The sequence below is a fragment of the Oncorhynchus clarkii genome, chromosome 21 (assembly GCF_045791955.1).
Source record: "Oncorhynchus clarkii lewisi isolate Uvic-CL-2024 chromosome 21, UVic_Ocla_1.0, whole genome shotgun sequence".
NCBI classification, from domain to species: domain Eukaryota; kingdom Metazoa; phylum Chordata; class Actinopteri; order Salmoniformes; family Salmonidae; genus Oncorhynchus; species Oncorhynchus clarkii.
Window position 1 is genome coordinate 31,087,958 of NC_092167.1, and position 15,178 is coordinate 31,103,135.

Genomic DNA, 15,178 nt, shown 5'->3' on the forward strand with positions numbered 1-15,178 from the left:
CCTTTCCTTGCCTTTCCTCCTTGCCTAGCTCCATTTATTTCCCTCCTTTCCTCACCCCCGCCCCATTTCTTCATTATTATTGTTTATTAAGATAACCTATATTAAATACAACACCAGCATGATTTTGTTTAATTTGAAGGATTTAGGAAAATGTTGTTTTGAAGCTAATTTCATGCAATTCTATGTAGTTTACAAGTCTCATGACATCTTAGGTAGGCTATTTAATGATGATGATAATAAGGAAAATACAGTCTTGACCCAATATCCCCCCCCAAAAATGTTGATGCATGCCAGCAAAGCCACAACACTAAACAATACATTAATTTCACTATAACGGTGACAAGCGGTGCCCACAAACTGTTGGGACAACTTTATGTAGGCCCTAACAGCAGAGCTTTCTTTTCAGCACCATGGAGTGAATCCTTACCACCACTACACCTGGCTATCAGCGGAGCCTTGTCTGGCAGCGAAACAGATCATTCAGCCTCATTTCCTGCCTTTTTAAAAATGGTTGACTTCCTTAAACAAATCTGGTTTCTACTGACAATTGAGATGGACAAACTGTGGCAGAAGGGAACGATGAGCGAATAAGAGGCGATCCGTAATTTTGATTAAGACAATGAGCGAGCAAAGACAGACGTAGTCACTGTAACTATTTACTCAGCACTTTTGAAATGTACAGTGACAAAATTCAGAACATGGGCCATTCTTACAGTATTCTACTCGTACACCAAGTCAGAACCGTAGGATAAATAAAGGGATCAGATAAGCAGACAATGAAATTTCTCTAAAACAAGCTATAGGCTTCATGTACACCACCAAGTCGGAACAATAGGCTAAGTTATGAAGGGGGAAGGGACCAAATTATTAGGGTGAGGCACATGGGCTACGAACAGCTTACTACACAACATACACTTAGTATTACTTTCTTAGCTACAGTATACATATCTCCCTGGTGTATTAAATAATGTATGCAGCAGCATACAATACATTTTTGGACTCACCTTGTTGTGCTGAGCTCACTTGAACAGGAAGGTGGCGCGGTGGTCCTTCTTGTGGGCGCATTTTGTCAAACTTTGTCATCTTTTACTGGATTTATGGTGCTGTCAAAACAAGTGGGAACTCTGAAAAAAACAGAAAAAAAAAAGAAGTCAAATCATGACGTCAGTGATGTTCAGGTCGGTGCTCTAGAAAGAGGCCCGAGGTCCCAACTTGGAATTCCGAGTTGGATGACCGTTCAAAACGTATTTTCCCGGTCGGTGCTAATATTTTTCAGTTTCCAGTTGTCTTGAACTCACTGAAGTCTGAGATTTCCCAGTTCTGAGTTTCCAGTTTTGAATGCGGCAGAAGTCATGCTGGATTGACAGCATGGCCAATGTATTCAACCTTTTCTGGCTCTTGGTGTTGCATGTGAATGTTTATCCTTTTAAGCTTGGAAAAGAGACCCTTAAACCCAGACTTAGATCACACACTCTCTCCACTGAACGCTTGCAGTTAGCCACTGATTCCTTCCAAATCCTTCATTGTTGAATTGGCGTTTTACAATTTGTTGTCTAATGTTTATGTCCAATGGCAGATGAGCACTGATATGTTTTATCTATACTTTCTCTTCATATGACAAGGATTGAAATGGATTTGTCAGTAGATTGTTGACTTTATTCATGATGATGACTGCTTGTCTAGCTTGCTACCTAAGATTTTGAAAGTATGACGTTGACATGATCAGTCCACTCAAAGTTACGTAGATTCAAGTGCCTTCGAAAAGTATTCAGACCACTTGACTTTTTCCAAATATTCTTAGGTCACAGCCTTATTCTAAATAGTTTTTTTCCCCCTCATCAATCTACACACAATACCCTATAATGACAAAGCAAAAACAGGTTAAGAATTTTTGCTAATTTATATATTTTTTTAAATGGCAATGTCACATTTACAAAAGTATTCAGACTCTTTACTCAGTACTTTGTTGAAGCACCTTTGGCAGCGATTACAGACTTGAGTCTTCTTGTGTATGAGCTACAAGCTTGGCACACATGTATTTGGGGAGTTTCTCCCATTCTTCTCTGCAGATCCTCTCAAGCTCTGTCAGGTTGGATGGGAAGCGGGCTTGGGAGAGATGGGAGATGAAGGTTGAAAGTCATGCGAAAGTCACTGCTTCTTAACACAGCGCATCCAACCCAGAAGCCAGCCGCACCAATGTGTCGGAGGAAACACCAAGCACCTGGCTCCCGGCCCGCCACAGGAGTCGCTGGTGCGAGATGAGACAAGGATATCCCTACCGGCCAAACCCAGACGACGCTAGGCCAATTGTGCGTCGCCCCACGGACCTCCCGATCGCGGCCGGTTGCGACAGAGCCTGGGCGCGAACCCAGAGTCTCTGGTGGCACATTAAGATATCTTTACTTTTGCTGAAGTATGTATTGGGTACTTTTTCCACCACTGCTGATAGCAGCACTTGATTTTTTGAGCTCTCCCTGTAAATTTTGCGGTGATGTAGTGTCCCAATGACTGATAGAACACTGAGCCAATCACGGTACAACTAGATTATATTACCAACCCCTACGCTCTGTTTTTCCGCTGGCTGCCCCAGCACCCCAGAAAGCACTGAGCTAGGCTGAAACACCTGCTTTACTCAAGAAAGCAAAAAAGTGACCATATTTGTATCCGGCTTAATTTACTCAACTTCTTTTAAAAACTAATATGTGACACGTATTAATGCCAAAGTAATATACACAAAAACATGAAGGTTCGCCACTGAACTAATTATACATATTCTATTCATGCAGATGCTGGAATACCTACATGCAGGAACGCCCCTAATTGCTAGCCACAATCACACACAATTGGTAATTCTGGGGATTTGTGTATGGACTGCTGCAATACTGGAATCCGACCAGTTGGTGGCGTCTCTTTTGTTTGTCTTGCTCTTTGGAAATGGTGTGATTTCCATACACAACCACCACTTTATGGGAGAGAAGGACTTGCTACTGGATTTAGGTGGGTGGAAAACAACATAATATGGATCATCGGCCTGAAGGCTACAGCTAAATACATGAACATATTCATGCAATCAGAAATGTGGATTAATCGAGGAATGCGAGGGAGTATGGGACAATGGAATCTCACCCTATGGAATTCAGCAGTTTGATCACATGAAAGCGAGTTGTTTGGGAAGGAGAGACGTCGCCTGCATCTACCTATAAAGCTAAGCCGAATCGAATGGACTGTATTTTGAGAGCAAGACATCCAAGTTGATTGTACAAGTAATAGGATACTGGATATATCTTTACATTCCAGAGGGGTAACTGGCCTCTGTCTGCATTTCAGATGCTATCTAGCCAATGCATTCGAGTGGCAGACTAGTTTAGCTAGTTCTCCATTGCTGCTCGCCATTGCTCCCTGTCGCGTCGGCGTCATAGCCGATGAGAACGCTCTTGTGTCCAATCACAGTTTTCACGTGATGTCGCGGATGGCTTTTGGCCTCTATCGGAATTAGCTTGTTAGTAGCCTGTCAGCCATTATTTGCTTATCACAACAAAATATTCTCTACAACAGTGAGTGTTGCAGAAAGAGACCCCATTTGTTGGCAAAAGCAAGTGTTTAATTTGCATCAAAACAATATTTAGTTAGCTATATAGCAATAATAGCCATCGTTATGGCTAACGTTAACTAGTTAGCAAGCTAGCCAACTTGATGTAAAGGGCAAGCTATCTACCCAGCTAACATAGCGCGGTTCTTAACGTTATGTAATGCTGGATATCAATAACATCAGCCAACTAGTCGCTTGTCGTGGATATAATTGTTCTTTCAATTTTGGGAAAGTTTATCGGGGGCATTTACTTGCAACGTTCACTGACCAGTCAACGTTAGCTAGCTTGTTAGGGAGCTAGCCCTTACATCGTAGTTCGCTTTGCATTACTAGATATTGTAGCGTTAAACAGGCTCCAGTGTACAGCTACGAGTTAGTGTTGCAGTGGAAAGTCCAGTCAGGTCAGAAGGCATCCTGTTTACAGCGGATATCCACCTCTTAGTCAATTTGGGAACACTTAGGTAATCATGCTGCACCAATGCATGCCATTCGAAGATACTTTTTGTGCATTTTAAATGTTGCACGAACTCGCATTTTAGAACAGTTCACAGCACCACATCGAACATTGGCCAAGTTTTAACACAGATAAAGGGACGTCTAGTCGAACATCATCACGTGCACGGAGATCATGTACTGTTCTTCCAAGAGCCACACCAGTAAACTAGCCTCAAGGACTCTGTAACTAAATTTAGCTCGCAAGGGATGGAAACCAATTTACTGAGGATAATGCCAGTACAGTTGTCTAGCTGACTTTACTTGGATTGGAAGTATCAACATAATAAGCTGGAGGAAATCTTTATATATACTCATATTACTTAGATTTTAATGAGTTTAAGCTAATGTTGGGATACTAGTGGAAATGCATATGCATTGTAATTAATTCGAATGTTTACTAGCTATTATCTCAGAAAACAAATACAATAGGACAGGAGCTGTTGACAAACAGGCATTATTACTCTGTCACTAAGACATTTGATGACAACGTTATTGTGCAAGCTATCACTTCCTGGTAGGACTGGAAACACAACAGGCCTTTAAAAAAAGATACTCTTTACTTTTGTATTGATTTGCTTGTTGTTGGTATTGCTACGTAGTTACACTTTGTCTTAAGACTAAATGAAAATAACACTGTAGATATTGCACAGTCAGTGGTGCCTGAATTTCATGTATTTTGCTTTGAGATAGCACACAATTTAAAGTCCCCCACCAACTATTTCTTGACTTTTCCTGTCACGCTAGATTGTTCTAACACTGTTTCAATTCGCCGGAAGGGCTGTTTCAACGGTCTACTGTAAGATACTTGAAGATTGCCTATGACAAAATGAGGAATATGCACCGAGCGCTCTCTGAAAAGAATAAGCTCCCCACTAGCTGACGTGAGGAGTTGTAACTTTTGGACATAGCTGGCAGACAGCAGCAGCACTGTGGAACTCTACAAAGAAACTTGAAGAAAAAAGGAGATGGTCACCCTGCTGTGACATCATTGGACTGGAGGAGAGGACACGGACACGCTCGAGCCGTCTGCAGCCATGAGTCTCCGCCCCCCCACCTCAACACTGGACAGGTAGGACTGACTGCTGATGATGGTGCTACTGACAGATGGGTCAATCTGTTTTATTTCCTTGTTTTCTCTGGCCCTCTCTCCTTGTCTCTTTCTCAAAACGCAATTGGATGAGAAGATCAGAGGGGAGGGAGCTCCAATGCGCTTTGAGAAGGAGACGAGTGGGGAGGATGTAAGTAATCAAGGAAGTACAGTGTCAAGAAAAGTATGTGAACCCTTGCATAAATTGGTCATCAAATTTGATCTGATCTTCATTGAAGTCACAACAATAGACAAACAGTGCGCTTACAATAATTTGTGTGTTATTAGTTTATTTTTCTTGTCTATATTGAATACATAATTTAAACATTCACAGTGTAGGTTGTAAAAAGTATGTGAACCCTTAGGCTAATGACTTCTCCAAAAGTTAATTGGAGTCAGGAGTCAGCTAACCTGGAGTCCAATCAATGCGACGAGATTGGAGATGTTGGTTAGAGCTGCCTTGCCCTGTAAACACTCACAAAATGAGAGTTGGCTATTCACAAGAAGCATTGCCTGATGTGAACCATGCCTCGAACAAAAGTGATCTCAGTAGACCTAAGATTAAGATTTGTTGACTTGCATGAAGCTGGAAAGGGTTACAAAAGTATCTCTAAAAGCCTTGATGTGCATCAGTCCACGGTAAGACAAATTGCCAACAAATGGAGAAAGTTCAGCAGTGTTGCTACTCTCTTTAGGAGTGGCCGTCCTGCAAAGATGACTGCAAGAGCACAGCGCAGAATGGTCAATGAGGTTAAGAAGAATCCTGGAGTGTCAGCTGACACTAAAGACTTACAGAAATCTCTGGAACATGCTACCATCTCTGACAAGTCTACGATACGTAAAACACTAAACAACAATGATGTTCGTGGGAGGACACTACAGTAGAAGTCACTGCTCTCCAGTCACTGCTGCATGTCTGAAGTTTGCAAAAGAGCACCTGGATGTTCCACAGCGCTACTGGCAAATTATTCTGTGGACAGATGGAACTACAGATGAGTTGTTTTGGAAGGAACACACAAACTATGTGCAGAGAAAAAAAGGCACAGCACACCAACATCAACCTCATCCCAACTGTAAAGTATGGTGAAGGGAGCGTCATGGAGGGCCTGGACAGCCTGCTATCATCGACGGAAAAATGAACTCTGAAGTTTATCAAGACATTTGCAGGAGAATGTTAGCCTATCTGTCTGCCAATTGATGCTCAACAGAAGCTGGGTGATGCAACAGACAACGACTCAAAACACAGAAGTAGTCGAGTTGTTTGGGAACTCGGCTGGGGTGTTCAGAGATTATTATTTTATGTACACCATTTATTTTCCTTTTATGTGAACGCAGCTGTAATTACTATCCACTTTTACCCAGCGATGACTTGCACTAAAGTTCGATTACTGCTCGATGACGATGACTAGTACCTTAAATCTATTGACATGGAACTGCCATGGTCTAGGGCATGCAATAAAACGAAAAAAGATACTATGTGCTCTAAAAAAGGAAAAAGCAGACATTGCGCTATTACAAGAGACACACCTCTGTGATGCTGAACATGCCAAACTCCGCAAAGCTTGGGTGGGACAGGTGTATTTCTCATCTTTAAAATCAAACAGTAGAGGCACAGCCATACTTATCCATAAAAATGTTCCATTCATAATTGACAAAAACATATCTGATCCGGAGGGGAGATTTATTTTGATAACTGGGTCACTATATGGTCAACCAATTACTATATTAAACATATACGCCCCTAACACAGATACTCCTGCCTTCATGTCAAAAATTATAACCCTGTTCAATGAGCATTGTGTCTCCTTTGGCGTGGTGGCCGGAGATTTTAATTGTACCCTTAACCCAACCCTAGACAAATCATCTCAAGTCCCCACCACAAATCCTAGATCTGCAAAGATGTTGAACTCTCTTACTAAAGAGATGGGACTGATAGATATCTGGAGAGAGAATAATAGCTCATCTATGGACTATACATACTACTCTAATGTCCATAACACCTACTCCCGTATAGATTACATTTTTATCCCAAAGCGTTTCATAAATTCAGCCACATGTACAATCGGACCCATAGCACTTTCAGATCACGCCTTTGTCCACCTCCGCTTTGACCTCTGCAAAAACATCCCGAGGACAAAGAGCTGGAAATTCAACACCTCCATGCTATTAAATGACGAGTTCCATACATTGGTAACTACATGGATAGACATCTACACACAAGACAATAAAGACTCTCCTGTTTCTCCGGCCACAATGTGGGACGCTGCTAAAGCCACACTAAGAGGTAATCTAATTGCATATGCTTCCTCTAAGAAAAAAGCAATGGAAGCACACAGGCTAGATCTTGAGAGGGAGCTGGAATGCTGTGAAAAAATACATAAACAATCCCTAGACAGCACCTCCTGGAGTCATCTTAAAGCAGCCAAAGCCAAACTGAATTTGGACTACACTCGGGAGATAAAAAAAAAGAAGTTTTCTTTACTAAACAGAAATACCATGAGTATAGCAATAGGCCCAGTAGATTGCTTGCTTACCAATTAAAAAAGGAGCAGTCAGAGCGTACAATCATGGCTATCCGAACAGCAGAGGACGAGGTCACATATGACCCAAAAAAGATCAATTTAACTTTTCATGATTTTTACTGCAAACTATATACCTCTGAGAGAAAACACACAGAGGCAGAACTCCACTCTTTCCTAGAGGGAATCTCGCTACCTAAACTATCAGAGACCGACCAGGAAGATCTCAACTCCCCCTTCACTCCTGAGGAGATCCTGGAGGCAATTACCTCCATGCCACCTAATAAGTCCCCAGGCCCAGATGGATTCCCCAGAGAGTTCTACAAAGCTTTTTGGCCCCAGCTCAGCCCTATCTTCATGCCAATGCTGGAGGATTTTTGCAAAAACGGAGTTCTCCCAGACTCAATGCACACAGCTCGCATTACAGTGTTGCTAAAAAAGGACAAGGACCCCCTATCCTGCTCGTCCTTCCGGCCCATAAGCTTGTTGGATTTCGACTATAAAATAATTACCAAATTGCTCGCCAAGAGACTAAACACTCTTCTTCCCAAAATAATAAAAGCGGACCAAACTGGATTTATTAGAGACAGATACTCTTCTGATAACATTCGCCGTCTTTTTGATATTATTGATCAAGTAAACGCACAAAAGACCCCTGTCCTGCTGGCTTCACTGGATGCTGAGAAGGCGTTTGACAGGATGGAGTGGAGCTTTCTGTTTTCAGTCTTAGAAAAGTTCAATATGGGCCCAAATTTTATTAAATGGATCAAATCACTATACTCTCATCCAAATGCCATGGTGACTACTAATGGACTGAACTCGGACAGATTCCCTCTGGAACGGGGCACAAGACAAGGGTGCTCGCTGTCCCCCCTGCTCTACTTGTTGGGGGCGGAGCCTCTGGCAGAGCTGATAAGGAGCAATCCAAGTATTATGGGTGTTTCTGCAGGTGGCCTGCAGCACAAGATTTCGCTTTACGCGGATGATGTCTTGCTCTACATATCCAACCCTGAGAAATCACTCCCTCTCATTTTAGACACAATTGCTCAGTATGGCAAGTTTTCAGGTTACAAGATCAATTTTAACAAATCCACTGTCTGCCCTCTCAATATTACACTCACCAGCTCTATGAAGACACTTTGTCCTTTCCAATGGAAAACACACGGGTTTTAATACCTCGGGATCTTCATAACACCAGATCTGAATAGCCTTTTTAAGGAAAATTATCTTCCACTCCTGGATCGAATCAAGAACGATCTCCAAACCTGGATCTCCCTCCCAATTAGCTTAGTAGGAAGAATTAATGTAATCCGTATGAACGTCCTCCCTAGACTAAACTACTTATTTCAGATGCTCCCATGCTTTCTCCCAGTTTCCTTCTTCAAAACAACTAACCAAAGCATCACCAAATTTATATGGGGCAATAAAAAACCTAGGATCAAGTTTTCCACTTTATCAAAACCGGAATCTAAAGGTGGTCTTGCCCTTCCCTCCCTTCAACTGTACTACTGGTCTGCCCAAATCCGCAACATGCTAACATGGATCACAAACAGACAAGAGTCAACGTGGATTCAGATAGAAGCCCAATCCTGTGGTTCATTGCCCCTAAGCTCAATTATATTCATTAATAACTTTAGTGAAGTGGGCAACATAGCCAAAACCTTTGCGATTTACAGCACCCTACTAGCGTGGAGGGACTGTAAGAAATACCTGGGCATTTCCTCCCAAATATGTTCTCACTCACCTATAGTAGGCAACCCAGACTTGCCAAAAGCCCTGAGGGATGCCAACTTTAATCTTTGGCATACTCTAGGAATCAGGACCTTTTCAGACCTATTTCATCAGAAAACCACTACACTGAAATCCTTTCAAGAGCTCTGCAGTGAATTCGATGTGCCAAGATCCCATTTTTTTAAATATCTTCAAATTAGACATGTAATTTCCTCATTTACCTCCAAGAGGAGGTTTAGAACTCAGTTGAATGAAGTTGAAACCCTTCTTGTCACAGCACAATCCATTAAAGGCAAAATATCTTACATCTATAGACTCCTTTCTGAGAAAGGAAGCTCCTCCTTTACTCCTTTGAAAATTATCTGGGAAAAGGACCTTGGTCTGACTATCAGTGATGAGTTATGGGCGGAGGTTTGCGACAGGGTATACTGCTCCTCTACCAGTGTAAAAATGAAAGAATCTAATTACAAATTTTTGTACACATTTTATTATACTCCTTTGAGACTCCATAGAATGAAAACAGATATGTCTCCTAACTGTAAAAGATGTACCTCTGAAAGCGGAACCTATATGCATGTATTTTGGAGCTGTAGGGAGTTTGATATGACCCCGTGTATCTATCTTCTTAATGCCCAGCAGGACTTTGTTCTTGATCCTGACAGAGAAAATTTGCTTATGACTATTACATACTTTGCTAAGAAATGTATTCTTCTATTGTGGGCCTCTAATACCCCTCCTACATTTAAAATGTGGATTGACCAGATTGTTGACTTTCTTCCTCTTGAAAAGCTCACTTATGACCTCCACAAGAGACAGCCCAAGTTTGATAGACTCTGGTCTCCACTATTCAACTATATTTCAAACTGGACAGAGTGAACGGGGTGACTAGGGAAATGCGCAGATACATGTTGTGTAAGGTACTGTAAAACCTAAAAACGAATTATTGGCCCGTCGTCTCAGCGAATGCTTGAAATAGCTGATAAGAACCTTGATAGTGCTGCTGCAAGTGTTATATGTTATTATTTTTTTTTGTGTGTTTTTATTTTAATTTCGTTTTTGAGTACGTGTGTGTGTATGTATATGTGCGTATGTATGTACATATATATATGTACCAAGGAAAATATATAGATTAAGAAAAATAAATGCTTTTATTTGACTTTATCATTCATTTTAATTGTATTTTTATTTTTCAAAAGTATTATTATTTTTTTATTTTTTATTTTTTTCAAGCCTGTCACATCTGTGAATGTGGAATGTGTTTTGTTGGTTGATTGAAAAACAAGAAAACGTAATAACTTTAAATTGAAAAAAAAAAAAACGCAGAAGTAAATCAACAACAGAATGGCTTCAACCCGATTTGAGATGCTATGGTATGACCTCAAGACAAGTTCACATCAGACTTCCCAAGAATATTGCATAACTGAAACACTTTTGTAAAGACGAATGGTCCAAAAATCCTCCTGACCGTTGTGCGGGTCTGATCTGCAATTATTGCTGCCAAAGGAGGGTCAACCAGTTTTTAAATCCAAGGGTGCACATACTTTTCCCACCTTCCACTGTGAATGTTTACACGGTGTGTTCAATCAAGACATGAAAATGTATTATTAGTTTAAGCAGACTGTTTGTCTATTGTTGTGACCTAGATGAAGATCAGATCAAATTTTATGACCAATTGGTTCACATACTTATTCTTGCCACTGTACAATTGATTCTCCTGATGTCTTCTTGCTAGACATGCAGTCAGTGACTATTATGTTCAAAGATCTACTAGCTTTAGCCTATTGCTTCTACCAGCCCGCATTACCGCATGTTGGATGTTGTACTAAGTTGTGATCCCCTGAGCGTACATTTCCGTACAGGGCTATTCTCAACTATGGAGGAGTTGTATCACATTTGATTCACTGGTTACATTTGATGTGGTGTATCCTTTATGACTCACTCTCCTATTGTATTTGAATACTGTATGTGTTTGCATGCATGTCTGTCTGTCCATGTGTACCTCTCTTTTTTTCCCTTTTCCTCCTTTCACTTTTGCTATCTCTGTGTCCACTTCCTGTGTCATGTGACAGTGGGGCAGCCATTAAGAAACACTCTCATCTGCCCAGGTAGGCTGGCTGTCTAATAAGAGCCCCTGTTGGTGGTTAATGTAGATCTGCAGTTGGAAAGCTGCTAATCTCGTCCACCTGCCGGCTCTCTCGCTGTCTAACCGTCTGGTTTCACAGCGCCTCAGAATGGAACTTGAATGAAAGCCTATGGCTGAGCTCTCAGTCCAACATCTAGCATAACCCTTAGATCAGGGTTCCCCCAACAAGTGACCCGTGTGCCGAATTTGGCCCGCGGGGGATTTCTATTTGGCCCATACGTTTTCTGAGCAAAAAAAAAACCTAACTATTTTACAATTTTTGGACCTAATAGACTGTTAATAAAAAGATTTTAAAAAACAGCAAATCAGCGCCAAATGATTTTAATTTTGGATTCCGATTTGTCTTTTTTACCCACACCACTTTCAAGTTCCACTTTGAAGCACAGTTTTACCAGCCTGGGGAGGAGGTTCAGAAAGCTGCTACAGCAGGCTTCCTTTCTTGGTGTCATCAAACTTTACGTACTCTTTAACTTTTTCTGTCAGTGCTCGTCTACTTTTTACTCTCCTACTTTTATTCTTAACCACCTTTCCTTTTCTCTCTTGGTCCCTTCTTCTTCTCTGGCTTCTCGCTTTCAGCCCTTTTGCTGCTTGGTGAGTTTTCTGCTCAGTTTATACTTGAGCTGTAAGAAATGCTGAAAGGCAAACTAAGCACAGATTCCAGCTTGCCCACTTTCCACAGCCCCCCCCCCCCCCCCCCCCACATGATCTCTCCTACCTCTGGCACTCTCTCCATCTAACTACCCCTGGTCTCCTCTGCCTATATCTCTGGCTCTTTTACAGTACATCTTTCCTCAATACCTCACATCCTCTCTCTTCGCCTCCTTTTCAAAATGCGTTGGAGAAGAAGGTCTGAGCGACACAGGATTTTGGACCTTCTCCAAAACGCTTGAGAAGGAGTCAAGGAGATGGGATCCAGGGAAAGGCGACTTGAGATGCAGCTGCTGTGTCCCATACACTCCTCTTTACTCTCTCCTCGTTCCTTCTTCACCACCTGCCAGAATTCCTCCCTCCCTCTCCTTCTCCCCAGCCATCCAAGTGTGATCCTGATTGATTAATCCTTCCATCGTGTAGCACCCTATTTGTGTCTCACGTTTCTCTTGTCCTGCCTTTCCCTCCAGGCTCAGCAGCCTGACGATAGGAGACTCGGAGCGCAAGACCTCCAGCAGCCAGCAGAGGGAGCCTCTGGCTGACTTCCCCACTGAGAGCACAGGTACATGGGTTTTATAGCACAGATAGATCTTCCCCTCCCTCCTTCACTCCATCTCACCTCCCCCCTCCCACCTCTCTCTCCCTCTCTCAGGTCAAGGTCTGGTTCAGAGATGTGTGGTTGTACAGAAGGACCAGCTAGGGTTCGGCTTCACTGTGTGTGGCGAGAGGATCAAGCTGGTGCAGAATGTTCGACCAGGTCAGAACCGTCTAGAACCAACACGTACATTTCTACACGTCTTCTCTAATGCTTCCTGGACAGTCTGTCATATGTCACTCATATCTCTCCATGCAGGTGGCGCAGCGGTCAAGGCAGGGGTCCACGAGGGAGACAGAATCATAAAGGTTACTCCTCGTTTCAAACTTTTACCGCTAACCCAATATCTATGTCTTCGTGATCAGAGACTACACTCAGCGGATTGAGTGCTCCTCTCTCTTTCTTATCCTCTCTCCATCTCTCTCTCTCAGGTCAATGGCTCGCTGGTGTCGTCCATGTCTCATCAGGAAGTGGTGAAGCTCATCAAGTGTGAGTGTCACTGGTCACTATAACGTTGGTGGCGACGCCTCTGCTTAGGATGCCTTCATTTGTGAAATGTGTTCAGGAGTAGTAATATGTCTTGTCACTTCCTGTCCTCTCTGTTGCTCTTTCACGCTCTATCGCTCTCGCCTACTCTTTCCTTCCAGCTGGGACATATGTTGCTCTGACTCTTCAAGGGCCGCCCCCTTCAGCAGCTGCCCTCCCCCTACATCCCCTCCCCACTGACCTCTTACCCAATCAGCGGACGTCACTGGGAGGAGAAGCCCCGCCTCCACCACCTCCACCCCTCTCCCCCGGACTGACCAGCAACCCCTCCCAAAGGATCACCAAACCACTGCAGGCGAGTTCCCTCAATCGCTGAGTACCATACCTTAACCGTCACCATAATACTTAGACACTGGCTGGTAGGCTAAACCTGACGATTTCTGTGACCGTATGATCAAGCTATGTTGCGTAACATGGGTCAAACGACAATGAGTTGAATAACACCGCATTTTCTCTCTTCCTCCTCTGTCATTTTGTGTGTTAGAACCTAGACGTACAGAAACACGCCACTCAGATCCTCAGGAACATGCTGGAACAGGGAGAGGCTGAGCTTCAGGTAACGGCTACGTACAGGGTTGCGAAATTCCGGTAACTTTACCCAAACTTCCGGGTTTTCCAGAAATCTTGGTTGGAAGATTCCCGGAATCAGTAGGTAATAAGCAGGATCCGGAATCCTTTGGGGAAATGTTGCTACTCCAAACAGTCAAACACACTTAGAATGGATACTTTTCGGTCATCTGGAATATAGACATATCCGTTCTATATATTGCATTTCTATCTCAAAATGTTGTGCCCCACTGAATATGCAATGGAAAGGGGACACTGCGTTTGAAAGTAGCCCTTTATTCAGACCAATAATCATTGGGGAGGGGGTTCTCATCACTGACCAATCAGTGCCTCTGATAATGTCACTTTGACCAATCCCGCAGGACTTGATGGGGGAACTGTTACTGAACCCCTCCCCATCCCTGGAGGAGCGAATTGAAAGTGCCAAGCGGCGGGCCCAACAAGTCAGGGTTAAAATCCAGCAAGATCTGGTGAGATACCTGTGTGCATGACAACAGACTCTTAACACCAGTCATCTAAACCTGCCAGTACCTAATAGGCACTATCTATTACGTTGGCATTACCGCAGTTTAACATCTTTGTTGTTTCTCTGTCTCTCAAGGATGGAACTCGATTGGAATCTGTGACCAGCTATGTAGTAGCAGGAGAAGGTTTCTATGGGATTTTGTTTGTCCATGATTCTTGTGGGGTTTTTTTTGTGTGAGGAAAATTGATGTACTGTCTTGATGTTTCTGCAGGTCGGTTGTCCGGGGATTCAAGTGAAGGAGACTTTGAGGTAAGTAATGAAGGCGCTCATCCTTTTCTTTAAGACTGATTAGCGAGAGAGAATCCCAGAGAGAGAAAGTTTGAGGAAGAGAGATATGGTCCTTTTCACTCCTCCTCCCTCAGGCCTGTGAGAGCCCCCACTCCTCCCCCTCCACCTCCTCCTTCAGGACCCCCCTCTACCGGAGACAGGGCTCTGACACACACACCTTCTCCGACTCGGTGAGACCAAGCAACACGCGTTGCGCACACACACCGATTCCGTGAGAACACACACACTTGCAGATACCTGTAGTCTACCCTTTGGTGAGGTGAACAATGTCTCCTACACACAAAAACACATGCCAGTTCTATTTGCCTCGTATCATCATGATGTGTCTCTTGTCAGGCTGGGAAGGCTCAGATCATTGGCCCAGAGGAAGAGGAGGAAGAGGACGACAGCTATCCACTCAATGAGGTGAGATGGTCCTCATCAGAAAACATCACTCACCTCATC

At 43.1% G+C, this 15,178-nt stretch overlaps 1 protein-coding gene across 3 annotated transcripts in view; it reads left to right on the forward strand.

The window, feature by feature from the left end:
• The first annotated feature begins 2,911 nt into the window (after positions 1–2,911).
• Positions 2,912–15,178, forward strand: part of LOC139378894 (rho guanine nucleotide exchange factor 11-like) — a 31,243-nt gene continuing 18,976 nt past the window's right edge. For 2 of the 3 annotated variants that reach the window (XM_071121483.1, XM_071121484.1), the window contains exons 1-12: positions 2,912–5,153; positions 12,683–12,774; positions 12,865–12,969; positions 13,066–13,115; positions 13,239–13,296; positions 13,455–13,648; positions 13,838–13,909; positions 14,283–14,390; positions 14,522–14,570; positions 14,658–14,695; positions 14,809–14,904; positions 15,071–15,139. In XM_071121483.1, coding sequence (XP_070977584.1) covers positions 5,119–5,153; positions 12,683–12,774; positions 12,865–12,969; positions 13,066–13,115; positions 13,239–13,296; positions 13,455–13,648; positions 13,838–13,909; positions 14,283–14,390; positions 14,522–14,570; positions 14,658–14,695; positions 14,809–14,904; positions 15,071–15,139 — 966 coding nt within the window. In that variant the 5' untranslated portion in view covers positions 2,912–5,118. Of the gene's footprint in view, positions 5,154–12,140; positions 12,156–12,682; positions 12,775–12,864; positions 12,970–13,065; positions 13,116–13,238; positions 13,297–13,454; positions 13,649–13,837; positions 13,910–14,282; positions 14,391–14,521; positions 14,571–14,657; positions 14,696–14,808; positions 14,905–15,070; positions 15,140–15,178 lie in introns of all 3 variants that reach the window. The other variant, XM_071121482.1, reaches the window with a different exon arrangement.